The sequence below is a fragment of the Gallinula chloropus genome (genome assembly GCF_964237585.1).
Source record: "Gallinula chloropus genome assembly, chromosome: 9".
Taxonomy (NCBI): Eukaryota; Metazoa; Chordata; class Aves; order Gruiformes; family Rallidae; genus Gallinula; species Gallinula chloropus.
In genome coordinates, this window is record NC_140094.1 from 1087854 (window position 1) to 1102408 (window position 14555).

A 14555-nucleotide genomic window follows, 5' to 3' on the forward strand; every position below is an offset into this window, starting at 1 on the left:
GAGAGTTTACATTGCATCTTCTGCCCCTGCCAGTTACTTGCTTTCACTCTTCTATTCAGTAATCCTGACATTCAAAGCAAGACAGCACAAAGGAACTGAAGTCCAACGTGAAGGAATTCTCTATGGAAAATCTGTTGACCCAACTGAACCTGCTTGAGCAGGGTTGTTTTACACTAGACATAGCAGCTGTACAGAAAAGATGTTGAAATCGACACGTGAACTTTAAGCAAATAGAAATACTGTGGTTTTCCTTCCAGTTAAATTTCACTTTTTAGATGTATCAAGGTAAAAGTATATTATGCTACTCTGTCAAGTATCCTTAGGAGTATCACATTAGAATGAGACCCCTGATATTATTAGCCAGTTACTGGTGACTGTTAAAGAACCATCCTGCTATTACCAGATCATGTTCATAGAATTCCAGTTCAATTAAAATGCTGGCTGTTCACATTTATGTGGCAGTGGCAAGAATATATAGTCTGATAAATGAATAAATCTACCTTTTCCTAGAAAGAGTAATTAATTTAAAAGAGAATCTTTGTAAAATTAACTGCATTAGAATATTTTAAGTATCTCTGCACCAGTTTTAATAGTGTCACCTATATACACACACCTGTATGCATATGTCCTTGTATATTGGTATTTAGAGGGGACAAGAAGAGAACAAAGCAAATACACATATAGTTTTGTTACCAGACACACATATTCTTGCAAAAGCATGTAATGAATTTCTGAAGTTACCTAATCTGCCAAAGTCTCCTTCTCCCCATGTATACAGCTCTCCATCCTCTGTAACAGCAGCGCTATGTCTGTATCCAGCTGATACACATACAACAACCTATGTTACATGCAAAAATAAAAACCAAGCTTTTATACAAATTGAATAGAAAATCTGAAAGCTTATGAAAAGTTTCAGAAGCAGTCTACATAAATCAACAAGTACACACATGAATTAATCTTTGAAATTTCCTTCTACTTATTGTTTGGTAAGTGGAAATCAGTACAAAAAGAGACAAGTTTATATATAAACTGGTTAGGATTTATTTATTGAGCAAAGTTAACATATCCTAGACTTACAGCAGCAAAAAGAAGCATTAGTGGATGTATAAAACACTGGCCAAAACATAGATTGTGGGTTTTCAAATGAAGCCACTAAAATGTTGTATGCAAAAAGTCCTTATGTTACAGCTAACGGAAGCATCTGCCTCCTGGCAGGTCAACCACAGGTCAGCAGAAGCACACGAGGAAGCTCCCCTCTTAAGACTATGAGGTGATTTATTGCCAATGTTATGGTCCAAATCACCTGCTTAAAGGCAACCATAAGTTTCAGTTCTTTGTTGAAAGGTGACCCAGCTTCAAAGAGAAATTAAGAAAAAGTTCTCTTTTATCTAAAGATTTATATATTTCAAATATTACACAACATCACAGAAACAAAAACAGGTCTTCTACTATACAAAACATACCTTTCCTTGCAGAGGACCCTGAATAAGTTTGGGATATTTCTGAGTTGAACTATTTCCATGTCCTAGTTTTCCATAGTCGCCATCACCCCAGCTGAAGACTTCCCCTTCTGTTGTAAATGCTAAAGTATGACCATCTGATCCTTTTGAAGATGACACTTTTTTAATAGATCTATGAGGCTCAAAAGTCAACTTTTTCAATGTAGACTGATTATTGGAGTCACCCAGTCCTAGTCTCCCGTAGCTGCCTTTACCGCAGGCTCTAACAGAACCATCCGTAGAAATAACAAAAGTACAATATTGTCCAGCTTCAATCTATAAACAAAAAAGTTAAAACAGTAAAAAAGAAAGATTAGACAAATGTAAAATTCATGCAAAGGTCTAGAAATTTGTATTTTTCAACACAATGTCAGGTTTCTTTACATAGCCCCTTTTTATAGCACAGTGTAAAAATTACGGAGAATTTTGGACTACAGCAAGCAGTAAAATTCAAATTCTTGGAAAACATTTTGAGTAAATCTATTTTCTTGAGATAAAGATGGAAATAGTGATTAATCTATTTCAGTTGTTCCATCTCCTCAACAGACTACAGAGCTTGGGCTGCCTTCAGATCCCCCAGACTCAGGGATGGAAAGAGACACTCTTTGAAAGTATGTTAAGTTCTTAAGATTAAAAAGACAAAGAAGCAACATAGGGTTTGGCTCCATTTTAACCAGTACCAAGTGGTAACATTACAGAAATGTGCCAAGTGCTAAACACCTGTGCCACTTGAGGCTATGCATTTTAATTCCATAGACAGCAAAGCTGTAAGACCAGAAGACTTGCCTCTGCTGGGCAGTCAGCACACAGCTGAAGAATGACTTAAGGGCAAATCAACTAAGGCTGCCATCATTTCCTATCAGAACATGAACACACCGTGCATGGAAAGTAGGTTCACAATGGAAGCATAAATGCACTGTGCATCTAGATCATAAAAAGGCACAAAGCAGGTGGTGGACTGTGTGGAAACAGCCCATGTACTGTGAAATAAGTTCTTCATATAGACAAATCCTACAAAGATCAGCATGGAAGGTTAAAGAACAAATTCTTCACCCTGGTGGGAAATCACGTAAATATTTGTACGGGTCTATACAGTAACATTTAAAGAGTAACTCATTAATTCAGCTCACTCAATCCACTCTTGTGTATTACTGTTTTAAATAAGGTGTTTTGAATGCATAAACCTACTTTATAATGCCTGGTCCTGTAGTCCAGTGGCGTACAAAATACAACAGCAGAAGCAATGCCAGAAAATGTACTGAAACTGTCTAGTAACCAAAAAAATGCTTTTACTTAAGTCAACACTGCAAAGCCAATACAGAAAAGCAAACTATTCTATTCTCTGTCACACATGAATAGAAGTCCATAGTTGCAACTACAGAATTTGAGCAGGATGTATATTGATTTTCACAAAGCTAAATAAGGTTTCTCTGCCTGCAGTTCGGCCAGTTTGGACTTTTAAACTAAGCAACCTTGGTGTGAAAACCACCAATGGAAAAGAAGATTGAGTAGTTCAGGTATCTTTTAAAGAACAGTTTAAAAAAACCCAAACAGGCAAGTAAATTAATTTCTGCAAATGCTTTCCATAGCAAGTTATGTAGTTCAGTCATTCTTGTTACATGGATATGGACCTGTGTGTGTCATCAGAAAAGAAACAGAATGTTTCTTCCAAGCATCAGTAAAAGTAGAGAGATGCTTTCAGTAAAATAACTTGTGTGATGAGTTCTGAACATCATGACTTCATTATAATTTGACACTCAGAAACAGAAGGATTATTTTTCAATTTCATATTATAACTATGAAACTGTTAAATATTACATAATGTACCGCTATAAATGTCACTCACCGTCTGTGCATCAGAAAAACTTGGAGCAAGCTTGGGTTGAAGTATTTTCTCTTGAGTTCCTTCTACCAGTTGATGACTGCTGTTGCTACCCCAAACATATACTTCACACGTCTCAGAAACAATGGGAGCATCACCTGTCTGAATGCTGTCAGGGCTGGCACACGTTCTTGAATAGTCTGATGCCATTCGACAAACCTAATAAAATGAGAGATTTATTACAGCATTGTCATTGATATCCATATAGTCACAATGTTTAATGCAACTATAATTTCCCATCAATATGCTTCTCTGACCAAAACACAAATCATCTAACACCACACCATTAGCTTGCCCAGATTATTTTCTTCCTTTACATCACGTTTTTTCACCTTCCTTTTTTACTGCCCAGTAACTCAGCCAAGACTGGACCATACCCACATTCACACATAGATCAGGCATGTGAGAGGGAAGTAAACTACCATTACCTTAAAGTCATGATTCACTTCAAGACATACCTCTTCAAATAAACACAGAGCTGCCTCATAAAGAGAACATAAGCCATCCGACGTTCTAGTTGGCTCTCTCCATTGACTTCGATCAGCAGATGATCCCTACAATATTTAAATGTTACTATGAGAAAAATACTTCCACAGAACAGTGCACCTATACACAATACAGAAGCCATTTGTTCTTATAGTTAAACAAAATTCTCCTGCAAGCTGTGGTATCTACATACACTTAAGGATAGCAAAAATGTGACATGCTCGTTAAACATTCTTACTTATTCATTTTTGTGAATATACACAGGTTAAAGGTTCATCTCTCCTAATACAGTTTTGTTCTGCAATGCATGACACTCATGTTTATTTTAAAGTGATGATTATTATTTAATTTAAAAATGACTAATCAACATTATTTCTACATTTATGCGTCTTCCACATTTTGGTATCTAATTTTATAATCCAGTCTAAAACGACAGCAAACAAAATTGCCCATCAGGATACTCAATCCAATTCAGTTCCTGCCATTGCCATGCTCTTCTCATGGTTCCCATTCTTTAGTGGGGTTTTGTTTGGTTGGTTGGTTTTGGGTTGTTGGTTGTTTGGTTTTTTGGGTTTTGTTTGGGGTTTGGATTTTTAAAAATTTTAAATTAATGAAAAATTTTAAATGTTGGATTTTACATTAGCAAGCATTACAAGCCTGAGAGAAAAGAATGCCCACTTGAAGGAAAAAGTCTTCCCCTGTTTCAGTCTGAGCATACGAGGCAGACACTTGCCGTAGCTCCTGTTGCGTATGGCACAACAATTTGATGGCTTTAAAAGGAATACTCATTAAAGCTCAGAAATAAACATTCACACACAAAACAGTGTACTGTATGTCCAAACTAAGCTGATTTTCTCATCACATTAATTTCTGAACAGAAGCAAAAATGCTAAATATCTCAAGCCATACTGATTTCTCTGAAGATGTATAAACAGAGGCCCAGGTTAAATGGAGAGCAGGAATGTCCAATATAAATAACTCTGAATAGGAAACAAGGCATACTGCAAAACTTTGAATTCTAAGCAATTTCAGCAAAGCAAGCCTAAAAACCAGCTCCATGCTTTCTTTTTTGCTATGAACTTAAATGTGAAGTGCAAGTGGATCGAGTGTGTCCTTGATTCTTTTCCTGAAATTAGAGCGTAATGCCAAAAGTGAAAACACAGGGATTCCTTTGCTGTTTCATCTCCTTTACTTACAAGGAAATGGGATGGGAGGAAGAGAAAGAGACGATGGGTAACAAATACTAAGAAAAATGTATTTCTCAAAATACCCCAAACCAAACCACCTTTTTTATCAAATTAAACAAACTATTCAGCAAACTGGGATTCTGCATTGAGAAACTATTAAAATAAACTTATAAATGTAACTATATTTGCAATGTAGAATAATCAAAGGAGGTATACCTACCAAAGACCGTCGCATCTGTGTTAATATACTCATAAAGCAATCGAAGCTGATCATCCCTTCTGGACTCTGCAGCACCCTGGTTTTCTCCATGGTGTTTACTACAGCTGAAGCACCTAAAGCCATTTCTATCCATTCAAGAAGGTATCGCAAGGACCCTCGTTGGGCAGCCAAACCAAGAAGCAATTCAGAAGCTAACCTACGACCTAAAGTGTCTGCCCCAGAGTTTGGAATCGTTACTCCTTTAAGAAATGTTGTTACTTGTGATAAACAGTCCAAGCCCATTGGTGGAATCTTGCTTTCATTTGCTAAAGATAAAGGTGGCAAAGAGCTCACAACTTCTATTGCAGTATGGATAACGTCATTGCAAAGACTGAGGCCAGGTCCTGACGCGGGCATCATCCAGCTTTGTCTCAGCAGTGCAAATAACAAGCTCAATCCCGTCCGAACCCCCATTTCTATGAGCGCGTCGGTGCTCGACCGAGGACGTTCACTGACAGAATGCACATCTGTTGATCCAGAACTGCTTTCTGGTGAATGCTGCTGTTGTTTCACTTTACCCTTATCATGGTATTTATTAGAAAGTGCATAGAAGACACGCTGCAACACAAGGAGCCGTTTTCGAAGCGCTCCAGCAAACGGAGAGTCTGAGCACACCATCTTCGCCAGTGCCAGCTGGCTGCTAAGAAGGGCATCCAGGTAGTGATCCTGTTCATCACTAGAGAGAGACTCCCGCTCAAAATCTGGTAACTGAGGTCCTTTGAGGCACAGAACCTGCTGGGGCAATGGCACTACTTCTTTATTGCTGACTAACTTAGCATACAAGATAGAAACTCCCTCCCTTGTTGCAATAGATTCACTGTCTTCTGTGATCCAGGAGCTGTTCAGATGTTCAAGCCATTTCAGCTTCACAGGTGGCACCATAGCTGCCATGTTGGTTTACTCCTTTGCCATTAGTCCTGAAGATGGAAAAAAAAAAAACCTGTAAATAGGCATGCAATATTATCTACTGAATTTACTACTCACAACAGGACAAATCCTAGTAATCCTTTAAGAAAGCAAATAGCAGGAGATTAATCACCAAGAAGTACAAAAATTCCATAGTTTAACCCAGATAGGTGCTGCAATTAGCAACAGTATAAAAATGTTTTGTGGATTAATTTTTATTTTCCTTTTAAAAAGTGCATGCATACATGCAACACCTGGAAATGATCTAAGAATTTTAGTTTAAGTCTGCATTTTCTAAACTCACATGCACAAGGATTCACACAAAGCATAGTTAATTCTGCTACCTTTCAGTGAGAAAGCACTTAGTGTTCTCTGGAAAAAATAATATTCTCTTTACACACATAAAAACTGAGGACTGAGACTTCAAAAGACGCACAAGATCACACACCACTATGCACAAATTAATTATTTTACAACAAAAGAGACTACTAATTCAGTCCAATGCTAAGGACTCAGCCTGTCAAGCACATTTTTAAGTCCTGCTGTCACAAGCCACTCTCTCCCCTTTCTAAAGCAAGCTAGAGATCTCCTTACAATCCGTGTCAGAATGTTAAGCAGAAACCAGGACAGATGGCTTGACTGCTGGAGTGGCACATTATGTAGATCCTATTCATTCAGTGAACAGGCTCTTCAGAGCCAAATACACATTACAACTGCTCCAAGTAAATTTACAGTTATCAAAAATTATGTATTACATTATATGAATGTATTCTATAATCTATGACTTTGGAAAAATTTCAAGACCTTAATATGAATTTTTAAGGAAGGAATCATTATCAACATGGAGGTAAAGAGAAAATTTAGTAATGCAACAACACTGGCTTACCAGGGAAGTCCTGATTGGTTGCCAAACCAACCTGACAGCTTCCAACGTTCTTTCAAATCAAAGACAACAAAAGATTTTTTTTTTTGCTGATGATTTTAGGGGGAAAAGCCAACACAATCATGACACTTTACAGCTCAATGAGAAATTATGACAAATTGCTACAAAATTCCTGGGAATCCTAGAATTACAATGGGATTCCTGGCCACATACCACAGAGCTTTTTTTGGCTAGCACTAGCCTGGAACACATCTGTTTCCTAACTTTTGCCCTGCCTGAACCCAAGTCAACTTATTTAGCTGAATGGAAAGATTCCTTTTTTCCATGAGAGACACAGTAGGGACAGAGTTCTAAACAGATGGTCTAAAACCTCAGGTACAACATCCATGTATGATACGTAAATGGTTTGATAGTAAGCCACTTAAAACTTGGCTAAAAAGAATTGTAGTGTCAAGGGTTTAAATTAATTGTATGGTATAATACTTTTGTTCACTGTTATAAAATTCAAAATCAATCAACAGATGGAAAATTTGCACTTAAATTACAGAGTATCAGATCTTTTCAAAATGTAATGAGTTGATCAAGTTTCAAACCAAACATGGCAACAAGTCCTCTTTGATCATTTTCAGAAGGGAAAATACAGTGTTGAAAAAGCAGATTATTTTCCCTACATAGTCCTCCTTTCAGGATGACACACCACAGGTATATGGCATGGAGAATATAGCAAACATGCATATGGCCCTGTAGTTCCCCAGTGCTCAGTCATCACACACCTTTTAACCATACTACTCACAATGAAAGTGTAAGCCATTTAAAAAAAAAATCATCATCAGGGCATCTTGTATATTCAAAAGCATACAGAATTATTAGGCAAATGACGCTGTTTTAGTTAAACTATTTCCAAAATTTAAGTGGTGTAAGTTTATAGAAGAATTGTATGATAGGAAGACAAAATTAGGAGGTAAAACAGGGAAAAAAAACCCATTTGTTTTTAGTTAAGTTTTGAGAGATCTTCTCTATCTTAACTATTAGCCAGCTGGATTTCTGTCACTTATATCCTGAACTCATTAAAGATTGACACTGGATCATGCAGAGAGAAAGATTATTCCTCTGATCTATCCTAATAGATTATCTAGCCTGAAAACAGATAGAAGACTAGGAGTGCAGCTTTTCAACATAGCAGATGAAAATAAATAAATACACAATAGAAATGAAATAAAATTATATCTGTCTATAAATACATCAGAGAAAAAAAAAGGAGGTGAGAGTGGTCAAATAAGGAAAAGAAGAATATGGGCATAAGAACAAATGGGTATGAAACAATCATACATTAATTTAAACTGAAAAACTCAAAAGTTTGATCCCAGTTAAATTCTGCAGTTAATTTCTAATGGACATAGCAAACCCTTTTGAAATGGGAGTATAATAAATTCTGATATTCACCACAGAATGCTTTGGACCCGATGATCTCTTGAGGTCCCCTCCCACCCCTAAGATTCTGTGAATTCTTCTACTCTTTTGTTGTCATTCTACTAGGAAAACATTTCTTTCAGGCTAACAGAAAGATCTTCCCTGAAGAGATTTGTATCACAAAAAGAAACCCTAAGTAACCTGCAGCAAGAGCACAAACTGAAATTTGTTCCAATCTTGCAATATTTAGAGTCATAAAGTAAATTAATTCTTTTCAAAATGTATCTAGGAAGTGCCTAACACACTCTTAGCAACTGCTCTCTCAGATCTATGTGGGAAGACTGTTCCATGCAAACGCAACAACACACGGCACTTCTTTGTCATGACACACATCTCATCACAACTCACTTCTTCCAAGTACTACAGAAATGTATATAAACGGTAGCAACCACAGCTGGTTATTATTTTTAAAGAACACATAAACAGCACTTATTTAACAAACAAGGTAATTAAAGATTTAGATCTGAAGAACTATAAAGCTGCAGAACTGATAAGCATACCTCAGCATTATGATGTTTTATGTCTGCATTGAATTACACAAAGAGTGCTCCTACTTTCACGTTCTGGTATTCCATTAGGATAAAGGGGCTTAAGCTAAAGGGGTAGCTTTTCTGACAAAAATGTGAACTGTGGAACAGTCCACGCCTCTCATAAAATAATAAGAAATTACACAGATGGTAAAACAAGGAAATACAACCAAAAGCACTCTCACAGGAATAAAGCAATGACTAGAACTCCTGCACTATACATACTTTATAGAGCTCAAAAATGGAAGATGTTAGTATTCTTCAAGATATGGTCCTAACCAAAGCCATTAAGGTATGCCACGGGTACCCAAGGCAAGCTGCTGCAGAGACTAGTGTCTGCATGGGCTAGAAGTGTTGGCCTATGTGGGACCATGCTGAGATACAAGCAAAGCTTGTACTGGGATATTTTCTTAGCTGAACATATTAGCTCAAGCACAGCACCATGCCCATACAGTCAGACTGTTTACAGGACCCAAGCTAGCTCACATATGCTCACACAAGCTAGCCACAGCCAGCACCAATAAACTCTTTGGTCCATTTCTTCTCTTTTTTTCCTTCCACCTTGCAATTTCAGGCTGTTCTGCCACTACTTAAAACTAAAAGAAAAAAAAAGGAATGTAACATGGCTTCGGAATAAGCATCATTTAGGATTTCCAGCCATTTAAAAACGAACCGAGGGCTTCATTGCCAGATCCTAGTCAGAGTTATGGATCAGAACCCTGCAATGAGTAGGGAGAAGTCTATAAAGTGCAGCCTGCATTGAGCATTTTTGTATTTGTATGTGTTCTGTCAATTTCAAGGAGTGTCTACTGCATTTTCAAGGAGTGTCTTGGCATTTTTTCCTGTTCACTTGCAACCAAGCAGCATTTTACTATTTCAGTGCTTTGCAATTCAATTTAGGATACATTTTTACTGAATTCAATTTCTGTATTCCAAAACAGTATTTTTATATTCTTTTTTGCTTATTATTTTAACCCTCATAAACACCATATTTTCAGCAGACAGCTTTTGAAATCAACAGCAAAAATATAAACCACAAGAACTGCATGTAAGCAAAGTAACAATGTAGTCACTAAAATCAATGTCCCCTACTTATCATTTATGTAACACTCAAATGCTGCAAAATTAAAAGTATTGATTACATAGAAAAAATCCCCTAATTCAAAACCAACCAAACAAAACCAAAAACAACCCATGGAGCTTCTCACATACAAGAATGCAAAGTAATAACAAGTATTTGAGTCCAGGGTTCATCTAAGCCTCAGAAAATTTTAAAAAATAATCAATCAAAAGAACACTTTGTTCCCACAGACACACTTGAGTTAACTGAAATGCTAGTAGAATTTACAACTGGAGTTTCTTTGAGAGTCTTCACATTAATTGTAAGTATTATCAAACTAGCTTGTAGATTAATATGTAAAAAGGCTTTTTCAAAGCAAAAGAGTGTTTTCAAACTGCTGTTTTTAAAAGAAAAAATGTTTCAAATAACCCACAAATGCTTCACCTCCTATTGTACAACACAGATTTGTTTGATTCTGGTAATAATCATTAACCATGGATTACATAGGATCTGAACGCTCAGTTGCTGTTCTTTGACCGTTCAAGTTATAACGTATTAGAATCAAATCAAAAAGTAATATAATATTCTAAAGAGGAGATTTGTATTTGTAGTCTGAGACCTGCTTGATCTAATTTATAAGTAGGCCTCTGGAGGGACTCTCTGCCATCTAGTGAGAGGATGTGCTTACTGCAGCCGTAGTGCTGCGGTGAACCGGCGGAGAAGACAGAATCCTGCTCCCGTGGTTTGGCCCCGGCAGGCAGGATGGGGGAGAGAACTGCAAGAGGGCAAGCGAGAAAACCCGCAGCTTGAGATAAAGATAGTTTAACAGGTAAAGCAAAAGCCGCAGGCCCAGGAAAAGCAACACAAGGAGTTCGGCAGGGAGGTGTTAGGACATCTCCAGGAAAGCCAGGGCTCCATCACGTGTAACAGTTCCTCCGGGAGACAAGCACCATCAATCCAAACACCGCTGCCACCTCACCCCTCCCTTCCTCCTCCACAAGCCCGTTATAAGCTGAGCATGACGGCACACGGAACACCCCTTTGGTCAGCTGGGGTCAGCTGTCCTGGCTGTGTCCCCTCCCAACTCCCTGTGCACTCCCAGCCATCACGCTGGCACCACAATGTGGGAAGCACTGAAGGCCCTGACTCTCTGTAAGCACTGGTCAAAACCAACAAAACTGCCTCTATGTAATAAAACATCCCTCTGTCATCAGCACTGTCTGCAGCACCAGTTAAAACACATCCGTATTCTACCTACTGTGAAGAAAATTAACTCTCCCCCAGCTGAAACCAGGCTAACACAGTATCTCTCAGACCTGACATTTCACACTTTAGGAATTGAAAAAAAATCATAACACTATGCTACAGCTCTTCCCCCAACATACTGGCCAAATAAGCACATTCTGAGCTATTAAATACCTGCTTTTATTCCAGACCATTTTTCTCTACAATCGATTAGCACCTTCATTAAAAGCATTACAACTGAAGTTATTTGCACACTGGGGCTCCAGTACTACAGCAGACAAAATCCTGACACCTCTATCACACAAAAGCTGGACCCACAACCGTTAACTCCCATTCAGAGTAACTAAGCATTCTTTGCATTTCATACTGGACACACCTTCTGTTTGCTCCTTCTACAAAACACACCAACAGCTCAGCATCCAAGCCACACAGACAGGTATTTTTACACCCAGGAACTTGTTCACAAAGAAAAGGCCACATTTTCTCATTTGCAGGAAGAACGGATTTGCTACCGTTTGTTCTCAATTGCAGTTCAGATTAATTGTCTGAGGACAATTAATGCAAAGTTAGCTCCTTCTCAAGAGGCAATACATGGGGATCTAGCTACTTTAAGAACTTCCTTTTCCTGAAAACTGATAACTTTTTTTTTCTTTCTCTTCCTTTTGTATGCATCTCTAAAAATAGAGACAGAAGCTCGCATCTGAGCGTTTAGGACTGACCTATTCTCCTACCACCACTTGCAAAAGAAATATGTTGGTCTTAAAAGCAACATTGGGTAGTCTTTCACCAGACACACCTATGGCAACAAGCTGATTTGATGCTCTTTGAATACAAATGTAAATTATCTCTATGCAGAGTACAAGCATAGGAACTACATAACACTACAGTTAACGAGAAACCAAGTAACAATGGCTAGCACTGTTTATAGGCAGGGTTTATTTCCTCTAGCTCATTGCCAGAGGACCACAAATGTAAGTTTTATAAGTAATTTATAATTACTTTGGAACATGGGCAAGTACATCTCATTTTTAAGTGCAAAAAGGAAATCCATTTGACTGTGAACCACGTGCACACACTGACTGCTCTTTTACTACGTCTAACCAGCACAAGCTCAGCTGACCATGTGGAAGGTACCAATTCTGCAGCGCGGGCCAGTGTGTAGTTCCACCAGCTTTTTAAACAAGTGGATCATATGACTAAGCACAAAGCCAGAAGGCAGAAACATGTGACAAGACATAGAGAAAGGAAGCAGCAGCACCAGTCTAAATGTACAGCAACAGCTTTATAAAACCATTCCAACACTTAAACCACTCTGAATTCAAAGTTCTGAATTCAAAGTTCCCAGAACTTTCTGGGATTTCTATTTTAACAAAAAAAAAACCAAAACCCTGAAAAAGGCCAAACAAAAAGTCTTTCTGAAATTACAACCACCTCCTTAAAAACAGCCCCATCACATTTTATTATGCTTATATTTTCATATTCTGGGACGCCAATTAGATAAAATATCCCTTTTGGCAACCTGAAAATAACTTACCCTGCTGCCAAATCACTAGTCAACAAATTATTTGTAGCAAACCTCCAAATCTTCCAAGTGAACAGCTGTCAGTGTTTCAAAAAAGCTAGGATTTAACCAAGATGAAGCTTTGAACAGGTACATACCAAAGTTTTAAAATTAGAATTACTAGACAAAGTTTTGGTATTTTACTTTTTATAAAAATGTACCTTTCCAGCACCAGGTGAAGCAAAGTCTGTTTACACCCACCAAAACATCTAACTCTCATTCCCTTATCCCTGGTTTTCTACTCCTCCTCAGAGGGGGGTGGGGAGGGAAAGAAAGCAAAGGGGGAAAAAAGTGCTAAATAACCAGAATATGCAACACAACTCCTTGTCATATCTTTCAGAAGCACAGCTCTTCCTGTTGGGCACGTGGCCATTTTGGGGGACACACATTTTACTGTTGCTGATCGTAAAGTCAACTAAAACGGACTTTAAACTCATAGATGAACAAGGGTTACAAGACAGTCTTACCAAATTTAACACCCATTTCAAAACCTCACTTGAGGGAACAGTTGGGACAAAATTGAAATACTGGCCTGTAAAAATGAAGTTCTATATATCCTGGATGTAGATTTCCCCCCTGCACCCCACCCCCCCATAACAGCAGTGGCAGCAACCTGAGCTGCAGTGGAATAAATCCGAAGGTAACCAAGACTTCCTTCAGAGCCTGTTTGCTAACTCAGAATTCCAAGTGCTTTCCTATAATGTTAGAAACCAATTTGGAAAACCTTCCACCTAAGAGTTGACCCTGAGAAAAAAAAAAAATTCAGAAACACATTTAAATGCAAACACTAATCAAATGCAGTCAATGAGATTTCGTTTCACCTCAAGGAAACAAGCAGCATGAAAAGGTGAAGTCTCACAGAAGCAGGAGACTACCTTCAGAAAAACCAGGGGCAAGGTCAAAGGTCAACTGCATTCCTTATAAACATTATTTAGACAAAAGAATTTGGGTATTTCTGATCCAACTTAACGCCTGCCAAGGAAGTGGTTTTCATTAACAAGTGCTAGGAGGAAGCTTCAGAAACCTATGGATACTACTGGCAGTTCCAAAAAGAAAACTGCTGCTGACTAGGAGACGAAGAAAAAGCATTTGTCCACCACCTTCTTACAAACTACTGTTAACTCTGGGCAGAAAATGATGCTCAGTAGAATAGCTCTGTGAGTCACAGGCAGTGCTGCAGACTCTATAACTGAACTGAAGGAAAGGCTCAGATTGATCAAATACTCTGCTGGAATTTGCATGCTGTAGAACAAACAAAGCTGTCAGCTACCCTTCACTTCAAATTGGGACACTAACTGCTGGAGGTTTTTTTTCCTCTTACATCATAATAAAGGGAATAATAAGGACTTTAAAGTGAAACCTGTGAAAGGAAGAATAATATCATCAAGGGTTTGTTTTGTTTTAAGGTTGTTTTTTTTCCTTGAGCTAAGAGGATGGTAGATTATTACAGTAACAAAAGAAAACATGCTTAGCAGAGCTCTCTTAGTGTTAAGAATCATGGAATTTACCTGCAGTATTGACAAAGGTTCTTTTTCTCTGTATCAGTCCACCTTTTAAAATGCACCCAAAGAGAAACCTACATCTTGCACA

The 14555-nt window shown here is 38.0% G+C and overlaps 1 protein-coding gene across 1 annotated transcript in view; it reads right to left on the reverse strand.

The window, feature by feature from the left end:
* HERC1 (HECT and RLD domain containing E3 ubiquitin protein ligase family member 1) overlaps positions 1-6204 on the reverse strand; it is a gene marked incomplete at its 5' end in the record, with an annotated part of 78876 nt that extends 72672 nt beyond the window's left edge. The window contains 5 exons of the mRNA XM_084268221.1: positions 742-838; positions 1464-1775; positions 3346-3540; positions 3840-3935; positions 5275-6204. Of these exons, the coding sequence (XP_084124347.1) occupies positions 742-838; positions 1464-1775; positions 3346-3540; positions 3840-3935; positions 5275-6204 (1630 nt within the window). The remainder of the gene's footprint in view (positions 1-741; positions 839-1463; positions 1776-3345; positions 3541-3839; positions 3936-5274) is intronic.
* Positions 6205-14555: the final 8351 nt, after the last annotated feature.